The sequence below is a fragment of the Nematostella vectensis genome, chromosome 3 (genome assembly GCF_932526225.1).
Source record: "Nematostella vectensis chromosome 3, jaNemVect1.1, whole genome shotgun sequence".
NCBI classification, from domain to species: domain Eukaryota; kingdom Metazoa; phylum Cnidaria; class Anthozoa; order Actiniaria; family Edwardsiidae; genus Nematostella; species Nematostella vectensis.
This window is the reverse complement of record NC_064036.1, coordinates 5,496,576-5,518,803: the sequence shown is the minus strand read 5'-3', so window position 1 is coordinate 5,518,803 and position 22,228 is coordinate 5,496,576. Positions and strand designations below refer to the sequence as shown.

General features: G+C 40.9%; 3 protein-coding genes and 1 pseudogene across 9 annotated transcripts in view; 1 reads left to right on the top strand and 3 right to left on the bottom strand.

Annotated features, from left to right (window-relative positions):
• Positions 1 to 163: 163 nt before the first annotated feature.
• Positions 164 to 4,486, bottom strand: LOC116604870. 3 transcript variants are annotated; one of them, XM_048725409.1, is made up of 6 exons: positions 3,333 to 4,486; positions 2,632 to 2,688; positions 2,041 to 2,125; positions 1,790 to 1,932; positions 891 to 1,082; positions 164 to 623 (listed from the first exon to the last, which is right to left on the bottom strand). In XM_048725409.1, exons 1-5 carry the CDS (start codon positions 3,501 to 3,503, stop codon positions 900 to 902), a joined length of 639 nt encoding a protein of 212 aa, XP_048581366.1. In that variant the 5' UTR covers positions 3,504 to 4,486; the 3' UTR covers positions 164 to 623; positions 891 to 899. The 3 variants fall into 3 exon arrangements, with proteins under 3 accessions (XP_048581366.1, XP_048581365.1, XP_048581367.1); XM_048725408.1 differs by having other exon boundaries at positions 164 to 644; positions 3,333 to 4,481; XM_048725410.1 differs by lacking the exon at positions 2,632 to 2,688 and having other exon boundaries at positions 164 to 644; positions 3,333 to 4,481.
• Positions 4,487 to 9,300: 4,814 nt separating this feature from the next.
• LOC116618490 lies at positions 9,301 to 19,233 on the bottom strand. Of its 5 annotated transcripts, none has more exons than XM_048724848.1 (6): positions 17,363 to 19,233; positions 16,644 to 16,700; positions 16,053 to 16,137; positions 15,802 to 15,944; positions 15,136 to 15,218; positions 9,301 to 10,444 (listed from the first exon to the last, which is right to left on the bottom strand). In XM_048724848.1, exons 1-5 carry the CDS (start codon positions 17,531 to 17,533, stop codon positions 15,174 to 15,176), a joined length of 501 nt encoding a protein of 166 aa, XP_048580805.1. In that variant the 5' UTR covers positions 17,534 to 19,233; the 3' UTR covers positions 9,301 to 10,444; positions 15,136 to 15,173. The 5 variants fall into 5 exon arrangements, with proteins under 5 accessions (XP_048580805.1, XP_048580804.1, XP_048580803.1 ...); XM_048724847.1 differs by lacking the exon at positions 9,301 to 10,444 and adding an exon at positions 14,401 to 14,893; XM_048724846.1 differs by lacking the exon at positions 9,301 to 10,444 and having other exon boundaries at positions 14,810 to 15,218.
• On the top strand, positions 9,966 to 12,142 carry LOC5499060 (annotated as a pseudogene).
• A 566-nt stretch (positions 19,234 to 19,799) lies between the features above and the next one.
• The window catches only part of LOC116618469 (lipoxygenase homology domain-containing protein 1), a 32,689-nt gene continuing 30,260 nt past the window's right edge, over positions 19,800 to 22,228 (bottom strand). The window contains exons 42-45 of the mRNA XM_048724845.1: positions 21,755 to 21,967; positions 21,168 to 21,468; positions 20,910 to 21,016; positions 19,800 to 20,585 (exon numbers count right to left, since the gene is read on the bottom strand). Of these exons, the coding sequence (XP_048580802.1) occupies positions 20,209 to 20,585; positions 20,910 to 21,016; positions 21,168 to 21,468; positions 21,755 to 21,967 (998 nt within the window). The 3' untranslated portion in view covers positions 19,800 to 20,208. The remainder of the gene's footprint in view (positions 20,586 to 20,909; positions 21,017 to 21,167; positions 21,469 to 21,754; positions 21,968 to 22,228) is intronic.

The window sequence follows — 22,228 nt, the reverse complement described above, 5'->3', positions numbered from 1 at the left end:
TATCGTAAAAATCGGCTACCTATGCCTCACTGTACATAATAGATGTCAAACACATACAATCTGCCTTAAAAAAGTCTTATTAAAGACGAAAAATTGGCAGAGTCGAATACCAGTCTTTGGTGTATTGTATAGTTTTAGATATAGTTGGTGAAGAAAAAGGTAATTAGATCGAGTTTTACTTTATTCTCTTTATCTTTAATATTTATTGTCACAAAATACAGTTTACGGTGCTACTATCAGCTGTGCTCGTAGCCGAGAGTTACGCCAAATGCCCAGAACTGCATAAAACCATTCTTTTCGTGTTCTTGTATTAATGTCAATGTGTCGTAGACCGCAATTCTTGGGTAACTCACGGCTTATCCTGGTCTCTGAATTTAATGGGGATGTTAGAGTTGTTTTTCAAATCAGGTGAAACAAAATGTAACTGTTAAAGTGTAATAGTAAAGCCAGAACAAAAGACATCAGAGTGTATTAGTACTAAATAAACTAAATAGTATTTCACGGGATTTTGAAAACCTCTCTTAGAGGTTTTCAAAGCTAGATTTTAATTATTGATTTTATTTACACTAATCTATTGGGTACCAATGAAGCATTGCGGGGCGATGGGCTTGTCCAAGTGTAACCTTATCCGGCAGTAGAACATCCTAAAAGAGGTTAATATTAAATGGCGCATATATATGTACAACAAGCATGATTTATCATTATAGCCAAAAACGGTGATAGCGCTACGGAATATTGGATAGAGATTTACGAAAATGACAGATAAAAAGCACTGCTAGGCGGACAAATGTATAGCTTTTGGGGAGGAGGGGGGGGGGGGGGTACATGCCCAAGCCCCTCCCCCTCACGGATGTTAATGAAAATGGAATAAACTACCGTCCTGTTACTACCTCGTGCGGTTATTTCATTCTTCCAGACTCCTCATATCCTTTGTTATTGAATGATCGCGAGAAGTTGTGTCTTTCCACTCGTATTTGTCCACTCTGCGTCTCATAAGGCGGAACCATCGGCCATATGGACGGAGACAACTCAGGAGGATTAAAGGAACGCTGAGACGCCCTCCGTCTCCTTTGGCTTTCCTTCTGAACAATATAAACATAAAGAAATTCTTCAGTAAGAGAACCGGTTCAGTTTATAGATGCCTTATTTCATTTGCGCCGTTCTAATGCCATTAGGAGAGGCAAAATCATTATATTTTCTTTCTGACTACCCCAGCATTATTGTATACGGTATATTAAAATGTCACTGTACTTGTTTACTGTAAAGGTTGGTTGACGGGGGATACAAGATTTTTGGCACATCGTCTCCCCGTCATCTCTACGTCATGTACATCGCCCTTGGCATTTATCCTGCCCTTGGCCTACATCCCACCCTTGGCCTATATCCCACCCTTGGCCTATATCCCGCCCTTGGCCTATATCCCGCCCTTGGCCTATATCCCGCCCTTGGCCTATATCCCATCCTTGACATATATCCCATTCTTGACACATATCACATCCTTGACATATATCTCATCCTTGACACATATCCCATCCTTGACATATATTCCATCCTTGACACATATCCCATCCTTGACATATTTTGCGCCCTTGACATATATCCCGCCCTTGACATATATCCCATCCTTGACATATATCTCATCCTTGACACATATCCCATCCTTGACATATATTCCATCCTTGACACATATCCCATCCTTGACATATATTGCGCCCTTGACATATATCTCGCCCTTGACATATATACCGCCTTTGACGTATTTCCCGCACTTGGCGCGTTTGACTTATACCTCAAGTTTGTTTATCTTGATGCCGGCGAGGATAGCGGAGACGAGGGCGAGCAAAGCAATCATAGCGGCGGCGACGATAAGCGCGGAAATGAAATAAGTCACAGTCAACTTCTTAAAACAGCTAAGGCCGAGAACCTCAAATTCTAGTACAAATAGGTAGCCGTTATTTAACAATAGTTGTGTGCGGATAGCACCGGTTGCAACATGAGTAACATAAGAATGGCAATGGTGGTGGTATAGGTCAATTATACCTTTACATGTCTTGAAGGAAACAAGAAACACCATTGCGACGTTGCACAGACACGTGATGATGTCAAATAGCAGCAACGCGATGAACTAACAAATAAACCATAAAATAAACAAATAAACTATATAGTTTCCCTGAAATGTACTCTATTTCAAACCCTTGGGAATGCTGTGGCGCGTAGGGCGGGGTGCATCACTTTCATCCCCAGTGCATCTCGGACTTTCGAAAACAAAACATATTCTTATAGCCAACAAATGGGGGGATAGCCGGCCAGGGACGAATCTAGCTTTTGGCAGAAAAGAGGGAAAATGGGGGCGTAAAAAATAGGTACATCTGACTTCATGGCTCCAATACACATCTAATGGGTGTTAGAGTGCGACTCCACCATTTTCTTGGCGTTTTGTTATAAAAACGCAACGTTCATGTATATGGCATTATTTGCACAAGCAAAGAGTAGGGTTTACAATCTTTTTATCACTAATGGGGAACTAGGAACAAATTCTCTGGTAACCTGGGGACCAAGGGAACATCATAACCCCACCCCTTATGGGAGGGGCTCACGAAAGGTGTATCAGCCATATTTATTGGAACGAACCATTCCCATCTTGCGCACGCACCCGGTAACCATCCCAAACATTGAAGTGATCAAAGTCTGAAAAATAAACAAGGGTATTCAATAGCTGCTAAGACATCCCTTCTACCCAACAACTTGTGTATTATGTCGTCGGTGCTTCAGGGAATCCAGGGGGGAGGGGGGCGCCTTTTAACTGCTACAGCCCTGACATCACCATGAATATGACTTCTTTACTATTACTCCTCTCACGTCCCAGGGCGTAGAGCGTGAGACAAGAGAGACAAGAGCACTGCAGAAACGAGGTCTTTTCTTGACACCTACCCCCCCCCCCCCCCTCCCCTACACACACACATCCATCCCAAAACCCTTTTGTTTTCTCGTGCCTCGTTTTGTGTCTGGGTCCCCGAGAATTTTCTTACTGCAAAAGCAAACAACAACAAACCAATGGACAACAACGACAAAAACAATCTTCCAGGACCCTGATGCCCACGTAACTAGAACCATTAATTTGGAAAAAACTCACTCGAACATTGTAGAAGCACATTATCATAAATATTATTGATAAGCAATATAGGCAATTGGTTTGCTTCGTTGGATTTGCACGCAATTGTAGCCTGTTTACATACCCTGTGTCAAGAATGACCACACGCTATGATAACATATTACCACAAATTATTTCCACTTCAAAACCACAACAGATGTGTGTAGTGTTATATACGTACCGGTATGCCAGCCCATAAGCAAGCATAATCCGTGAGTTTTAGCACAATGTCGATATGGTCATTCACTGCATCTCCGTTCCCCCATCCTGATATTCCGTACGTAAGCGCAAATAATGCAAGGCCAAGAAACAACAGGAAGAGAGAAATCGAGATTATTCCTAGGTGAGCCATGCGAGTATTATACAAATGTGAGCGCTGTGTTTCACAACAGCTGGCGTGATTATCGCGTTGTAGCCACTAATAGCCTTAGTGATATCATGCAGAAAATTTCTATTATGATATATTAGTACAGCTTCACTTATGACGCAAATTCGAGTTGATGATGAGTGTGAGATGCAAACTTCCGCGACAGGATTTATATGATAGCCTCAATAATGGCGAGAGTAATAAATGGGAAAAAGTGTTGTATATCACTAAGAAGAATAAGTGCATTTGAGATACACTCTTTTTTTTTATAAGAACCTTTTAAAAACGTCCAGCCTGAGATTTCGGCTTTTTAGAAATTTGCTGTTCTCTCAGCGCGCCCATTTTTGTTTACTCGCTACTGATGAAAATATCCATAAGATCGAGTCCTTTTATTATCCCTAACCTGGGGGATAGGAGATCCCTAACCTGGGGGATAGGAGATCTATAACCTGGGGGATAGGAGATCTCTAACCTGGGGGATAGGAGATCCCTGACCTGGGGGATAGGAGATCCATAACCTGGGGGATAGGAGATCTCTACCTTGGGGGATAGGAGATCCCTAACCTGGGAGATAGGAGATCTGTAACCTGGGGGATAGGAGATCTGTAACCTGGGGGATAGGAGATCTCTAGCCTGGGGGATAGGAGATCCCTAACCTGGGGGATAGGACATCCCTAACCTGGGGGATAGGAGATCCCTAACCTGGGGGATAGGAGATCTCTAACCTGGGGGATAGGAGATCCCTAACCTGGGGGATAGGATATCCCTAACCTGGGGGATAGGAGATCTCTAACCTTGGGGATAGGAGATCCCTAACCTGGGGGATAGGAGATCCCTATCCTGGGGGATAGGAGATCTCTAACCTGGGGGATAGGAGATCCCTAACCTAGGTAATATATAGATTTAGGCACTGCCTAAAAGCGGAGCCAGCATTGAACACCTTCTGTGTTGCCTGATTGAGGTATTTTTGGGGGATCTAGGATTCTGCTCTTTACTGAGATTTATTTATTGTACCAAACAAATGGATCCAGGCCTTATTCAATAATTTAAATTATGCAGTACATCAAAGTTAACAAACACAATTCCTGGTGTGAATATGGCTGTCAAAGTTGTCAAGAGTCTAATGGTAAATTCTTATGTCCTATCATAGAAGTTCCATTATAAATATTTGTTTTTAAATCAAAGCAATACTCTGACAAGCTTTGCCCTTGTGCAGAATATGTCATGGATGTAACAGCATTCCAAAGATTTGAAATAATATATTTAGACTGTTTAGATGCCATACTGTAATTTTTATGTATTGATTTAGTGGTGATTCTCTCCTTCATTGGACTGAATATTCAGAAAAATATCTGGAAATTAAAATAAAAAAAATAAATCTCCTTTCATGCATTACATATTGGTGCACCCACCCTTTACCACATAGTGGCCTTGTTGTTGGTGGCCTACTCCAAAATGAATGCAATGAAGAAAAAACAGATTGACTTTGGAAGCAAATCCTAAAAAACATCACTGACAGTGCTAAAATGCTAACTTCTAATTTCAAACCAAACCCTTTTATTGGTCTATGTTTGGGGTAGAGAGGAAGCAAAGAAGATCAATTGACTAAAAAATAGTTGACAGGGGAGGAGATATAAAGTGAATTGACTCAACTTGAAAGGTTTGTTGAAAAAAATATAACAGTGATGAAAATAATTTGATTGAGCATTTCTTGACATTCCCCCTTTCTCATTATTTTAACCCTTACACCACCACAGGCCTCTAAAGAGGCCATGTCTATGCTATCCAAGCTATGTGAACAGAATTCTATTATTGAAAAAGAACAAGGTTGTTCCTAGTGTTATAAAATTTAAGTATCTTGCCCTAAAAAACCGTTCCCCTTAATAAAAGTTCCATTAATGTACATTTTGTAAAGCTACATTCTGACAAGCTTTGTCCTTGCAAAGAACAAGTAATGGATGAAACAGGATTTCAAAGATAGAATATAGTGTCAGGCACAATTTTAGATAAAATGCAATACTGAAGTTTTAATGAACCATTTTAAGTGGTGATTTTCCATCCCCATGGGAATTAATATCTACAAATATACATCCTAAATCTAAACCTTTAAAATAAATGTAATGGAAAAGAGACTTGGAAAGGAAATCCTAAAAAGAAGATATAAGTGAAAGTACTAAATGAAAATTTCTAATTTAAAAATCAAATCTGTTTATTAATTTATTTTTGGTATAGAGAGGAAATAGCAAAGAGCATCAATTGCATAAAAATAGTCAACAGGGAGAAGTAAAAGGAAGAAATATGACTCTTTTCTAAATGTTTGAAAAGAAAATATAATAACAATAATGTGATAATTATATTCTGTACTTTCCTAAAATATCCCCTTTCCCATCCCCTTTAGGGGATGGGAAAGGGGATAGTTTAATACAAAACTGTTTTCATTAGAGATTTATTATTTAAAAAGCAAAATTATGTTTTTAGTTTTATATAATATAAGTATCTTGTTCTAAAAAAAACCTATTGAGTGTGTACTGCTGAATCACATAGTAATGCATTTCAGTCATTTGAGCCCCCTCCCTTATGGTCTTGGGGAAGTCAGGGGTTAATGTGGGGTTTTAGATTACTTTTTAACCAAAATATATCAAGAGGGGTGGTGGTATTGACTGTTTTTGACTCTTAACTTGGAAACAGGATACTATTAAAGTCTAATCCCCCACCCTTTCCTGGGACCATGTGTGTGGGGTATCAAATGACTAGTGAATAAGAACTCCCTACTGTTATCTTTCAAGACATGGTTTTCAATTCTCATGTTTTCCAGTCTTTAGCATTCATCTTGGCATCAGGTAGTCCCTGGTTCATAAAAGAGTGACATTTCTTTCAAAACAATCTTTTCATCAAGACATTTATAATCTGACTAATTTCCACAAATATTTGACAAAAAAATAAGAAACACATGAGATGTAAGATGCAGATAATAACAATACATATTGGCAATAGGGGTTGAATTTTGTTTTGTTTTTATCCTCGGTAAGGAAAATTTCTCTTGTAAGTTGAAAAACTTGATGTATCTTCTAAGGATATGTATCTTCTTAGGACTGAGAGCACAGGATAAAAGGCAAGAACGGTCTTCTTTACCAGTATATGACAAATGCAACACGATATTGGTTAGCCTTTATGAAATATTTCAACAGAATCAAGAATAAAGATAGAACAGAGAATGTCAAAACAAAAGGTGTTATGCTCAAATAATTTGATTACTAACTTAAGTACTCGCATTCTCAAAGCAAACAAAAAGGACAACAAAATGCCCAATAACTGTCATATCCTCGATAGACAATACAAATCGTCGTCCGAAACTCACCTTACATTGTTTTTGTCGCTTTCTTGTGGTTGTGTTCGCGTTTTAATGTGAACTATTACTTACCTAAATTTACTAGCTAAAATAAAACATATCCTTACATAAATCTTGGCGCGAATGAATGTTAGTAGATCTCCTCTAGTTGACTTTATCCTTAAGTCACAAGAAATAATCAACGCATGACAAGAACTTTTCCCTTGCTCCGTGCTTGTATTTAGCCGCCATTACGGAGCCGAGTGAGGCCTGGGAGTTGCGCGGCTGACTGGCTGGCTGGCTGGCTGGCGAGTGACACCACAGGGTACCCGCGCAATGACCACAAAACCAAGTCGCATAGTTATACCATATTTCTATACCTATGGAGCTCCGCGCGCGGCCTACGGCCGCGCTGGCTCCGCTGTTATGCGTTTATCTTTTTACTCTCTCCAGTTCCCATAGAGAGTCTGATTGTAACGCTACCCTTTGTCGGAAACAAACAGAGGTTACCGAAATGATATTGTGTCCAAAATGATATTGTGTTTTAATTCACGGAGGCCCCAGAAAAGTATGTATAAAATGTTTATGATCATATGCTATCTTGGGTAAGGAATACACTGCAAAACGTTGAGCCATGAAGATGTTTAGTAGAATATAAGCAAAAAAACTAAATTTAACCATTTCACTATTCTGTGCCTTTTTTTTTTCAATGAAGAGCTGCGGGTTGATACTTGCGTGACTCTAAGAGTGTTGCTAAGCAGAATAGAGTTTTACGAGTGCAACCATAAAAAGAAAAGAAATATGCATATGAAAGGAGCCGCAATTGCTAGCCATTATCTATTAATTCAAAAAGATTTTTTCAATGCATCTTTTGATAACGTGTGAAATTTAAAAAAAATAAGCGTCATAACGATGAAGCAAATAAAAAAACTGTATTCTTTTACGAATGATCATGTGAAACAACGTCTTATTCGTTGCGCCTTTCAAAGTACCACAAAAGTTAAAGACTTGGTTCCGAATGTGATGGCCTGGGACGAGCAAATTTGTGAGCATACTTTATTTGCACTGTGCATATCTTTTTACTATGGCGAGCATGCGAGAACACCGCGGAGAGACTTTACAATGGCGAGCATGCGAGAACACCGCGGAGAGACTTTACTATGGCGAGCATGCGAGAACACCGCGGAGAGACTTTACTATGGCGAGCATGCGAGAACACCGCGGAGAGACTTTACTATGGCGAGCATGCGAGAACACCGCGGAGAGACTTTAATATGGCGAGCATGCGAGAACACCGCGGAGAGACTTTACTGTGGCGAGCATGCGAGAACACCGCGGAACGACTTTACTATGGCGAGCATGCGAGAACACCGCGGAGAGACTTTACTGTGGCGAGCATGCGAGAACACCGCGGAACGACTTTACTATGGCGAGCATGCGAGAACACCGCGGAGAGACTTTAATATGGCGAGCATGCGAGAACACCGCGGAGAGACTTTACTGTGGCGAGCATGCGAGAACACCGCGGAACGACTTTACTATGGCGGGCATGCGAGAACACCGCGGAGAGACTTTACTATGGCGAGCATGCGGGAACACCGTGGAGAGACTTTACTATGGCGAACATGCGAGAACATCGCGAAGAAACTTTCCTGTGTCCTGCCTCCACTCAAGCAAGGGAAAAGTGCGATTGTAGCCTGAAAAGAGCCAGAAACATACGGAAATTGCAGATACTTGCAAATATATGTAACAATAAAACTTTGTCATTGGGGAAACTTTTTTTAGTGGCGGATCTAGGATAGGAAGAACAATAAGTCCGCTCCCCCTTTCTTGAAACTCGTGCTTTTTCGCCCCCCCCCCTTCTTTTTCTGGATCCGCCCCCACTTTTTCTCAAAAACAACAAAGACAACACCAGGTTGGTAGAGTAAACGTCTTCTTTTGAGCATTGCTGGTCGTCGAAATTTTCTATTAAATGACTTGCGTGCCGATACCTTGATATATTCAAAAAGCAAAAAAGTTACGCGATTTTGGCTTAATCATATAAAGCAGGCAGAAACGGCAAGGAAAGGTTAGCAATTTTATCAGAAGAGTAGCAGAGTTGAAGTACTAGTTACTAAAGACTCCCTTGTACCTCACAGGCAGCAATTTCCCGATATGAAATTGCCAATCTTTAGTTAAATATATTTCATATAAAATCAGCAGGTACTTCTGTGGGGGAGCTTGTGTGTTAAGCAGTTCTAAAAAAAGGGTTATCACTAAAAAGTTTGGTAACCGATAGCAAATCAAATGAGGAAAACGTTTTCAAACGTTTAACTGCCTTGACTGAACAGCGAAAAAATCACAATTGGTTTCAATTGGTTAGATTTGGCCCCAAAAAGATTTCATCGCAAGCTGTGTGATGTCTTGGCTACGGGTATATGAAAATTTCCATTTATGTAGCAGATGATTCAACTGTGAAGTAAACAGGAAACTCATTTAATCTTCCACTAATACTTGGGTGCGAAAGCAAAAACAAAATTCAAGGCCATCGCTTCTTCGTCGTCGCGCCTGTACATCTTTGCGCAGCATCCGATTTTCGTTCAAGCGTCTACAATATCATCATTAGACGACCGAAAGTGAGTTTAACTTCATTTGGTAGATTTTTTGACATCAGACCCTCCAAAATGCAAGGCTATCGCTTCTTCGTCGTCGCGCCTGTACATCTTTGCCCAGCATCCGATTTTCATTCAAGCGTCTACAATATCATCATTAGTCAACCAAAAGTGAGTTTAACTTCATTTGGTAGATTTTTTGATATCAGACCCTCCGAAATGCAAAGGCCTGCGTGCCGGCGGGCTTTTGAATACTCAACAATCCGAGAATGGATTCCGTATTTTGATCCGAAGTCAATAGCATACTTCCTTCTGACGTATACACCGTTGCCTTGCTCTTAATGTAAGAGGTGTCAGCGAGTGACAGTTTCAAGTGAGTGCGCAGAAGCAGCTATCTATCAACATCACTTGAAATTACTGTGCAAGCGAGTTTGCGCTCGAGTGGGCTAATAACACTAAGACACACAGAGCCAGCTTCGTTTGCGCACCAAGTCCTCTAGTCCGTCAAGGTTTGTTGGGGGTTTGGCCATGAATGGGAGTGATAGTAGCGAGTCCTGCGGTAGCCACTACACCCCATGGTCTCTTATCGCTCAGGCAGGGTTTGTCGTTGTAATTTTATTTCTAGACTTGTTCGGAAACCTACTAGTGTGTGTGGCAATCTATCGATACCGACGTCTTCGCAGTGTTACAAACTACTTAATCGGGTCACTGGCCGTCAGCGATCTGCTGATATCACACGTTACATCTCATGTGCTGGGATCTTGGCCTGTCTGTCTGCAAATTTTGGATCTTTGTGGACGCGCTCTGCTCCGGCGCATCGATCTGTAACCTGAGCTTGATAGCCATTGATCGCTACCTTGTACTCTCTTGTCCTTTTTCATACCGCGAAAAGATGCGCAAACCCCGAGGTTTTATAGCCATTCTCGCGGTTTGGTTGTACGCGTTCGTCATCGCGTCACTCTCGTTGACAGAACCATGGTCGCCAGACGGTTTCAACGCCAGTTTTCCTGCGTGCGCGAAAATGGATAAGTATTATTACGCCTTTGCTATAACAATGAGCTTCTTCCTTCCTCTGGTTGTTCTAATAATTGCTTATTCCATGGTCTTTAAAGTTGCTCGCAAACAGGCATGTTTGGTTCGCCGGGCTGACGACCCGCAAGGCCACCTGGAGTATCGTACAGAAACAAGTGTCGTAAGCTCGTTTAGAGAAACCCAGACAAGAGAAAGTACAAGAAAAAAGCGCCGCAGACGTAAATCTATCGTTCGGGAGCTCAAAGCTACCAAGACCCTCTCCATCGTCATAGGAACATTCATAGCTTGCTGGGCGCCATTCTTTATAATCATGTTCATTGTGCAGTTCTGTCATGATTGTGTGTACAACTCCTGGTTGACGAAGGAGGCACAGATGACTATTGGGACGGTGTTTGTTTATGTACTGCCTCTACTAAACAGTGCAGCGAACCCCATAATTTACTCAAAATTCAACGCAGACTTTCGCCTAGCCTTCAAGGATATCTTAATGAGCATGTTCAGACTGCATCGTATTTGAAAAAGGGCGGTTTCTTATTATTAGAGTCGCATGAACTGGTATGAGTCTACAAAGTACACTTAATATATTGAGCAGTCGATTATATATGAGCCTGCAACGTATACTTGATATATTGGAAAGTCGAATATCAGCGTTTGGCTTTTTATACAGTCGTTTGACAAAAGTTTGTCGTCAACCGGCTTTGCGACTACGCGACAAGCCCGCATGTAAGCATGGGTAAAAACTACTGACATGCCTAGCTGCATATATTTGCAGCTAATAAGCAGCAAGTCTGGGTTATGCAGTGGCAAAAAATTATATAAATATTTTGGAATTGAAAAAAAAAATCAAAATGAATACAAACGTTAGTTAAGAGGGGCTCACATTAGTTCCTAAGATGTTTTCTATGGTGTTGCGTAAGGAGTTCGGTGCATGTAGCTCGAGGAAAAAGCCCTTAATGGGTTTGGAGAGTGTTTCGGAGTAAGTCGGACCTAAAGGTTAATCGCAAAAATGAGAAACAAATACCTACTATTTCGCTACCTTTTTACTGTAGAAAACCTGATTCCATGAAAAACAAGGATGCTACTTATTTGCGATTTTAATTGAACTCACAAAAAACACGGCGCGGTAGGCGTAAACTTAAATTCATTAGCGAAGTAAATTATGCCGTTACACGATTGGTAGACTTCTTGGCATAATTAAGATATTAAGATTAACAGAAATGTGAAAATGATTTGTGTACTTCTTCAAAAACTATTTTCATCCGTTTCTAATCGCTCTTGAATTCAAGAGAGGTTTCATTATAGACAGGAAAATGATTGAAAAAAACTTGAGTCGGCATCGTTTGTCGAAGCTCATGAGGGGTACATGTTTTCCCCGTGATATTTTTCTGACGCGAGAGCTGAATAAAGCCGAAGTTTTCTGCACATTGGAGTGAAAAAAAAAATACGTGCAGGTATCGTTTGAAAAGTCAAACGCTTTAAAAGGTAACCTTGGTGCGAATAATCCGCGAGCAAGAATTTGCGTACGCCTTTCTAACTATTCCTTTGTGACTATTCCTCTGTGACTTCAGCTAAAGTACTGTTATATCAAACGCTTGCTCTTTACCGCAGACATATGATCAATAAACTCTTGGGGGGCGAAACAAGATTAATAAAATAAAAGAATGCCAAGACTATCAGCTCGGAGATATTGATGCTCAAAAACAGCTGCTTAAATTCATGACGACAGGCGCGGCGCTTTTATAATGCGCTAGGATTTCTTTTATCGGCACTGGTTCTCCGAACATGTCTTATGCCGCCGCAAGGAAATGTGGAAATGGGCTTGCGGAAAAGATTTATCAAATACGACGGCGCAAAACGACATCAGTCGCAGACGCTTTTTGTATAGTTTCTTTTTTTTTCAAGACATTTTTTTTTATGGCAGAATCAATCTATTTGTTTGCTATTACCAATTATGAATATTCGTCAGTTTTTGTGTGGTGATTTTGGAGAGGAAAGTACATTGCTTACTGAGTATGGAGTGTGAGTGTGATGGAGCGATAAAGAGGGCTCACTAGAAAGAGGTCGCTACAACAAAAATTATAAAACACCAGAATCAAGGGTTTGCCCGCGCTGTCGGACTATGGAAAACAAGAACATTTTCTTCTTAATGCCCAAATGACAAAATACTCTTTACGAACAACTAAATAGACATTTCCCAAACTTTACAGAACAGCCCCCAAAAAACACCACAGCATTGTAGCTAAATACATTTATGACTGCTTTTTTTTTAAACAATCCTACTTATATAGAGAATAATGGCCTATGTACGGCACGGCACTCTTATAAATCTGTCTGCCTGTCTGAGTATGTGGTGTGAGCAGTAGAGGGAGTGTGTTAAATATTTTTAGAGTATTAGGTGCGGGGCACCCGGGGTGGGGGTGGGGAGTGGAGTAATGGTATGGTTGTAGCTAGAGTGAGGCAAGATAGCTTACTAGAAGGCATGGGGTATGATCATGTGAAAGGATTATGTATAATGCCGGGAGGAAGGCAAAGAGCGTAGTATGTGTAGTGTGGGGACTGTGTATGTGGTGTGGGAAAACGAGCAGGTGACACCAAGAAAGAAAATAGATTGACTGCTGTTCTGAATCAACACAAGGTTGCAAAGGTATGTTAAACGCCTCTGTGAAACAGAGTGCTGATACACAGAGTCGTTTAACATACCTTTTCAACCTAGTGTTGATTCATACCTTGTCTACACCACGCCGAAGCAGACCATCTAGTTATTCTACAGCTTTCCTATAGTCTTATAGATTTTTAAAAAACGTCACAGAGGGGGATGAAAATTATCAATTTTAACAGCTCGGTGAGTCTCGTGTGTTTTTATTGCGAATTTCTTACAAATTCTCAAAACCACAAACTGTGAGCTTGGGTACCCTGTTGGTTTTAGGCACGAAGGTTATGATTAAATACAATACGTTGAAATACGCTCCTTAAATACATATCTGGCTTTTGATCACTAGAGCGGAGTACAATGTCTTGAGAATCTGGCAGCTGCATGGGCACTGATAGAAGACTTTTAATCACGGGGCAAACCTGTTATAATGATGAGTCTAATAAAGTTCAAGCTGATCACTACCATCAGCCGAGGCTAGTCTCATGCAAGCAACAGATTAGCAAAAATGATTAACACTACCATTAGCTTGCTCTTAGATCAGCAATAACATTTCTAAGAGATGTCACATGGCTACTGGCTGTCTAGTATCAACAGCACCTTTATGTGAACGCGCCGGCTAATACCAGAGAGTGGAGATGACTTTATTTTGGATGATATCAGGAGCAGGTGTAAATCATGATACATTATCTCTTTATGACTATGTTAATTTATAATTGCCGCTTTCACCAATTTATTTGGGGGGGGGGGGGCACGTACCCCTTGTGCACCACCCCCTGCTATGGCCCTGTAGCAAAAGGTGTTATAAACCTTTAGCCTAAAGCAATCTAGGCTAATCGGTTTTGCAGGAAAATCTGAAACAACGTGCTTAAATCCGTTAAAATTCTAAGACGTCAATACTACAAAATATTTTCAAAAGAGTTTTGTATGCTCCCACAATGAAACGAAAACCATGTAAAGCAGATAATTATGTGAAAAAATAAATAAATATCGTTCTGTTGTAAGCCAGAGAACTCAAGCTCACATTTTGTGGTTTTGAGGACTTGTAAGAAAAACAATAAAAACACACGAGACGTATCGGGCTGTTAGAAGTGATCATTTTAAATATCTTGGTGAAGTATCGTAAAAATCGGCTACCTATGCCTCACTGTACATAATAGATGTCAAACACATACAATCTGCCTTAAAAAAGTCTTATTAAAGACGAAAAATTGGCAGAGTCGAATACCAGTCTTTGGTGTATTGTATAGTTTTAGATATAGTTGGTGAAGAAAAAGGTGATTAGATCGAGTTTTACTTTATTCTCTTTATCTTTAATATTTATTGTCACAAAATACAGATTACGGTGCTACTATCAGCTGTGCTCGTAGCCGAGAGTTACGCCAAATGCCCAGAACTGCATAAAACCATTCTTTTCGTGTTCTTGTATTAATGTCAATGTGTCGTAGACCGCAGTTTTTGCGTAACTTACGGCTTATCCTGGTCTCTGAATTTAATGGGGATGTTAGAGTTGTTTTTCAAATCAGGTGAAACAAAATGTAACTGTTAAAGTGTAATAGTAAAGCCAGAACAAAAGACATCACAGTGTATTAGTACTAAAAAAACAAAATAGTATTTCACGGGATTTTGAAAACCTCTCTTAGAGGCACAAAAATACTTATTCAAAGCTAGATTTTAATTATTGATTTTATTTACACTAATCTATTGGGTACCAATGAAGCATTGCGGGGCAATGGGCTTGTCCAAGTGTAACCTTATCCGGCAGTAGAACATCCTAAAAGAGGTTAATATTAAATGGCGCATATATATGTACAACAAGCATGATTTATCATTATAGCCAAAAACGGTGATAGCGCTACGGAATATTGGATAGAGATTTACGAAAATGACAGATAAAATGCACTGCTAGGCGGACAAATGTATAGCTTTTGGGGAGGAGCGGGGGGGATACATGCCCAAGCCCCTCCCCCTCACGGATGTTAATGAAAATGGAATAAACTACCGTCCTGTTACTACCTCGTGCGGTTATTTCAATCTTCCAGACTCCTCCTTTGTTATTGAATGAGCGCGAGAAGTTCTGTCTGTCCACTTCTTTCCTTCTGAACAATATAAACACAAACAAATTCTTCAGTAAGAGAACCGGTTCAGTTTATAGATGCCTTATTTCATTTGCGCCGTTCTAATGCCATTAGGAGAAGCAAAATCATTATATTTTCTTTCTGACTACCCCAGCATTATTGTATACGATATATTAAAATGTCACTGTAGTTGTTTACTGTAATGTTGGTTGACGGGGAATACAAGATTTTTGGCACATCGTCTCCCCGTCATATCTACGTCATGTACATCGCCCTTGGCATTTATCCCGCCCTTTTTGGCCTATATCCCACCCTTGGCCTATATCCCACCCTTGGCCTATATCCCTCCCTTGGCATATATCACGCCCTTGACACATATCCCATCCTTGACACTTATCCCATCCTTGACATATATCCCATCCTTGACACATATCCCATCTATGACATATATCTCATCCTTGACACATATCCCATCCTTGACATATATCCCACCCTTGACACATATCCCATCCTTGACATATGTTGCGCCCTTGACATATATCTCGCCCTTGACATATATACCGCCCTTGACGTATTTCCCGCCCTTGGCGCGTTTGACTCATACCTTAAGTTTGTTTATCTTGATGCCGGCGAGGATAGCGGAGACGAGGGCGAGCAAAGCAATCATAGCGGCGGCGACGATAAGCGCGGAAATGGAATAAGTCACAGTCCACTTCTTAAAACAGCTAAGGCCGAGATCCTTAAATTCTAGTACAAATAGGTAGCCGTTATTTAACAATAGTTGTGTGCGGATAGCACCGGTTGCAACATGAGTAACATAAGAATGGCAATGGTGGTGGTATAGGTCAATTATACCTTTACATGTCTTGAAGGAAACAAGAAACACCATTGCGACGTTGCACAGACACGTGATGATGTCAAATAGCAGCAACGCGATGAACTAACAAATAAACCATAAAGTAAACAAATAAACTATATAATTTCCCTGAAATGTGCTCTCTTTCAAACCCTTGGGAATGCTGTGGCGGGTAGGGCGGGGTGCATCACTTTCATCCCCAGTGCATCTCGGACTTTCGAAAACAAAACATTTTCTTATAGCGAACAAATGGGGGGATAGCCGGCCAGGGACGAATCTAGCTTTTGGCAGAAAAGAAGGAAAATGGGGGCGTAAAAAATAGGTACATCTGACTTCATGGCTCCAATACACATCTAATGGGTGTTAGAGTGCGACTCCACCATTTTCTTGGCGTTTTGTTATAAAAACGCAACGTTCATGTATATGGCATTATTTGCACAAGCAAAGAGTAGGGTTTACAATCTTTTTATCGCTAATGGGGAACTAGGAACAAATTCTCTGGTAACCTGGGGACCAAGGGGACATCATAACCCCACCCCTTATGGGAGGGGCTCACGAAAGGTGTATCAGCCATATTTATTGGAACGAACCATTCCCATCTTGGGCACGCACCCGGTCACCATCCCAAACATTGAAGTGATCAAAGTCTGAAAAATAAACAAGGGTATTCAATTGCTGCTAAGACATCCCTTCTACCCAACAACTTGTGTATTATGTCGTCGGTGCTTCAGGGAGTCCAGGGGGGACAGGGGCGCCCTTTAACTGCTACAGCCCTGGCATCACCATGAATATGACTTCTTTACTATTACTCCTCTCACGTCCCAGGGAGTAGAGCGTGAGACAAGAGAGACAAGAGCACCGCAGAAACGAGGTCTTTTCTTGACACCTACCCCCCCCCCCCCCCCCCCCCTACACACACACATCCATCCCAAAACCAATTTGTTTTCTCGTGCCTCGTTTTGTGTCTGGGTCCCCGAGAATTTTCCTACTGCAAAAGCAAACAACAACAAACCAATGGACAACGACAAAAACAATCTTCCAGGACCCTGATGCCCACGTAACTAGAACCATTTATTTGGAAAAAAAACCAGGAATTATAAATACAGTCACTCGAACATTGTAGAAGCACATTATCATAAATATTATTGATAAGCAATATAGGCAATTGGTTTGCTTCGTTTGATTTGCAAGCAATTGTAGCCTGTTTATACATACCCTGTGTCAAGAATGGACACACGCTATGATAACATATTACCACAAATTATTTCCACTTCAAAACCACAACAGATGTGTGTAGTTATATACGTACCGGTATGCCAGCCCATAAGCAAGCTTGATCCGTGAGTTTTAGCACAATGTCGATATGGTCATTCACTGCATCTCCGTTCCCCCATCCTGTTATTCCGTACGTAAGCACAAATAATGCAAAGCCAAGAAACAACAGGAAGTGAGAAATCGAGATTATTCCTAGGGGAGCCATGCGAGTATTATACAAATGTGAGCGCTGTGTTTCACCCGGAAATTTCACAACAGCTGGCGTTGTAGTTGCGTTGTAGTTGCGTTGTAGCCACTAATAGCCTTAGTGAAATCATGCAGAAAATTTATATTATGATATATTAGTACAGCTTCACTTATGACGCAAATTCGAGTTGATGATGAGTGTGAGATGCAAACTTGCGCGACAGGCTTTATATGATAGCCTCAAGAATGGCGAGAGTAATAAATGGGAAAAAGTGTTGTATATCATTAAGAAGAATAAGTGCATTTGAGATACACTCTTTTTTTTATAAGAACCTTTTTTAAAAACGTCCAGCCTGAGATTTCGGCTTTTTAGAAATTTGCTGTTCTCTCCGCGCGCCCATTTTTGTTTACTCGCTACTGATGAAAATATCCATAAGATCGAGTCCTTTTATTAGGGGAAGTCAAAGAGGGCGACTTGGCGAAAGTCTATCATATGATTGAAAATACACTCAGTTTTATCTAGAATTTCTTTTTTTATACACATTGTGTCGAATACATCCTCTATCGCTGCAACTGCAAGATATTCATTCAATTAAATTAAGACAAGGGAGGGAGAGCTGGACTTTCAAGGCATTTCTCCTGTATTTTAGATAATGTGTCATACATTTACTGTATTTTTGGATCCTAAAGGGGGGAGGGGGGCTAGGCCACCCCCTGGCTGCGCCCCTGATATGCACTGTATGTAAGGTTGTACAGTTTATTGTTTAGGGGACAATTTAAACAATTGAGAAAAGTATGTAAAATTCTAATTGTCAAACTGTAAAAATTACTTGCTTTGCTCGCGTATGTATCGCTGTATCGAAATTTTACACTTGGTCTACGAACTTGTTATCGCTATATACCGTTATAGGTGAGGTTTTGCCCCATGCATTTTACTGTAATCTAGCCTTTAGCGGGCTTGAGTCGATCGTTATATCGATGCTCAACTTAAGTAGGTTGTTTTTAGGCTTCTTCGCTTTTCCGACGAGGACCCCTACCCCTTTTAATTCGAAGTACCCCTCTCCCCGGGAACTTGCGGGCGAAATAATGATAAATGCATATGCACATAATCATAATATAAATGACATATAAAGATTTATTGTTTATTTTATTATGGATAATTAAAACGCCATGAATGAGGTCATGGATTATAGAAGCTTTCATTTTAAATGAGCACGATGACATGTAATTTTCACGAGTTTTGTTTTGTTTTACGCTGATAGACCCGGCATAAAATGAAAAATAGATCTATGCTTTCGTACTACAAATGGTGAAAATAATCCTGCCGAGATAAAAAAAAAGTCTTAACGATTACATAGTCCAGTAGCCAAATCCGCCAAACCTAACGGATTTGGCCTATAGACTGTACTGATGGTCCACTCATTTTATGCCAAAAACAATATTTTTGGCAGATCAAAATCGTATACGTATTGATTAATAACATACTAAAAGTCTATCCTAATCGGAGAGCGGGACCATTTCAAAACCTTGCGATAGAATTGCCATCTTGTTATGGGGGTACAAGCTTCTATGAAAAATTAAATCCCAAGTTTGCAGGCGCAAGAACTAAAAGATGGTTTCCACATTATCGCAGATTATTTGACCGAACGATCGCAACCGATCGCTAAGTGGTTTCCATATAATCGCAACTGATCGCTAAGTGGTTTCCATATAATCGCAACCGATCGCTAAGTGGTTTCCATATAATCGCAACCGATCGCTAAGTGGTTTCCATATAATCGCAACCGATCGCTAAGTGGTTTCCATATAATCGCACACGATCGCTAAGTGGTTTACATATAATCGCACACGATCGCTAAGTGGTTTCCATATAATCGCAACCGATCGCTAAGTGGTTTCCATATAATCGCACACGATCGCTAAGTGGTTTCCATATAATCGCACACGATCGCTAAGTGGTTTCCATATAATCGCACACAATCGCTAAGTGGTTTCCATATAATCGCACACGATCGTATGGATACCAGGCTCGTGCACTCATATAGGATCCAAGGTGGCGAAAAAAGAAAATATTTTGTCTTCATGTTTAAATTTCGGAATGTTTCCGCGCTCTGATTTAACTTTTAGTATACACTATTGAGCACATAAGACTTGTAAACGTTTTTAGAAGAGAAGGGTAATGTGCGAGTTTGTTCCGGGTCAAACTGTAAAATTACTGGACAATAAGAGCATTGTTCAGAACTCACGAAAGTAATTATATCTAAATATTCTATTTCAAATTGCTCTTTTTAATTGAAAAATGTTACGTTATCACTTGCTTCCTTAGCTAAACCAGATAGGTTCAGCAGGAGCTGCTCCGATCGTAGGTTTTCATTTTGTGGCGTCATGTTTTCCACAAGTGAACATGGCCTTTGTTACGGTGTTTGTGACATCATAGCAGTCTCGTACCCAGACGACGCGCGATGCATTTTGGTGAGGTTAAAGAAGCGCACGGTGCATGACGGTCAGGATGCGGTTTCGTTCAGGATCCCTGTGGATGTCCGCGCAACAGCAAATAACGACTGGGTACGAGTGTGACATCATAGGTAGTGTGATATCATAGGTCAACGTGATGTTATGACTACGAAGGTATGACGTCATCTTTATGACTTCATAGCTGTAACTTTAGATGAGCTGGCAGCTTCGACGTCATGGTCATTTAGCAAGAGGGAATATGTCTCTACTTATCTTTCCGTCTCCCTTTTTTTTATCCAGCCATTGATTACATGGAAACGTGACTTTTTCTTGTGACGTCATGTTGGTCACGTCAACTTTGTCGAGCAGCCAACCGGCGCCAAAGCCTTTGTTGTCATGCTCGATGCGCAGGCGCGTAAGCTGTCCTAGGTCCAGGGCCTCAAGCTTAAAATCGTCCGTTTTCCCGCGTTCGAAAAGGTCTACAAATTTCTTGGTCAGCGGTCTCTTGCCGGTGTCACCGTTAGTTCCATATATGGTCAGGAAGACGTTTGCGTCAGTTCCCGCGTGTTTCTCATCGGCAGTTCGGACCTCGACGAGGTACTGAACGGGTTGTAATTCTGTTTACAAGAAGAAAATGTTTTGGAAAAATAAGGTCAAAAGAATGGAACACTATATTATCAAATCTACAGACGTTAAACTTGATCGCTGGACTTTTGGACTTGAACATAATTCATTTTTTTTACTATCAAACATTTTTTTATAGGGAATAGAGTGTGAAAATGTTATAATTATGGAAGGGCTCTGAATCGCGTTTAGCTGTTTCCAATTTATTTCAATCACTTTTCATTAACTAAAAACCCGTCTTCGATAACCCAAATCCCTTTTTCCCGGAGAATCTCCCGTTTGAACTCTTATGATAACGAACACCCAGGGGATATTACCTCTAAGCGCGGAAAGTCGCGGCTTTTCGCTCGTTTTGCACTCGAGCTGAACGGCATCCTTCTTTTTGTTGCTAAGAGGGATCCACTGGCGACACGGAAAAACAAACCTGGCAAGGAGATAGCAAGATAATGATGAATATATTTAGCACTAGGCATTGAAGATGCGAAGAATCTGTGGCGAAACGGAAGCGTTAACATCAAATTCCTTTAATTCCGGTTTGCCTAAGTTCCCCTATTAATTATAATTAATTAACATACGTTCCACTGGTTTCATTGCTGACGATGACCTCATGAAGGAACCAAGCCGAATCTTTACCAGTCCCCTTCACCGTTGTCCCTTCCTTCTTTCTATGGCCCACGGTTACGAAGGTCAGCGGTCCAAGCGGCTTGGACTTGAACTTGAATGTGTCGATGTTTCCCCGTCTTAGAACTTTGTTTTTAGGGCTGTTTTCAATCACAAACTCGCGTGACGTTCGCTCCTCTCCCTCCATCACCAACCAGGCATTTTGGGTAGTGCCTGCGTTCTGTTTGTCGCTGGTCAGCAATGTCACTTCGTAAACTACCAAAGAAAATTTGAATTTTATTCAGAAAGGACTTATTTTCTTTAAAAAAAATGTTTTTTTTGTCACTCTCTGGCGTCATGGCGGCAGCCATTTCTGTGTGTTATTTTGGGGTGAGTTTGCCAATTAAAGCGTCACGTGACTTTTGATTGTTATGTCATCTATTGATTATGTAACAAATGGCAACACTCTATTTCAATACGCTGTATTGCGCAAAAAAAAAACATCACAAGGCGCGTAAAGAGTCGAGAACATGGCAGTGCGCAAAAATGATTGTTGGGATACCTGTGCTTCCCTTTTCTTCTTTCTTCTCCTGTGGGTTGGCGCACGGCAGCTCTCGCAACAGGCTCTTATCGTCCTTGTCCTTGGCCAGCCATCGTTGACAGGGGAAGCTATAGCTCTTGCCCGTGGTCTCGTCTAGGACCTCTACACTGTCCAGGAACCAACTGGCGCCCAGGAATTTGTTATCGTGCCAGATCCGCACTTTGGAGAGCTCCCCTGGTGACAAGGGGGGGGGGGGGGGATATGAGCAAACGTCAAAAGATAGTAGCAATAGTCAGATATTTACTATATGTGCTATTTTGATTTATGAAGAGGTAAAAAAAAATAGCGGTGAAATAATGGAAAAACCAGAATTCCTGAGCTAGTCGTTTAAGACATGAACAACGCAAAAGGTAGAGTGTAAAGTATGAGTACATAATGTATATACAGTTCCAGAAATATCTCCCTATTCGGATAATCAACAATTACCAGGGTTTT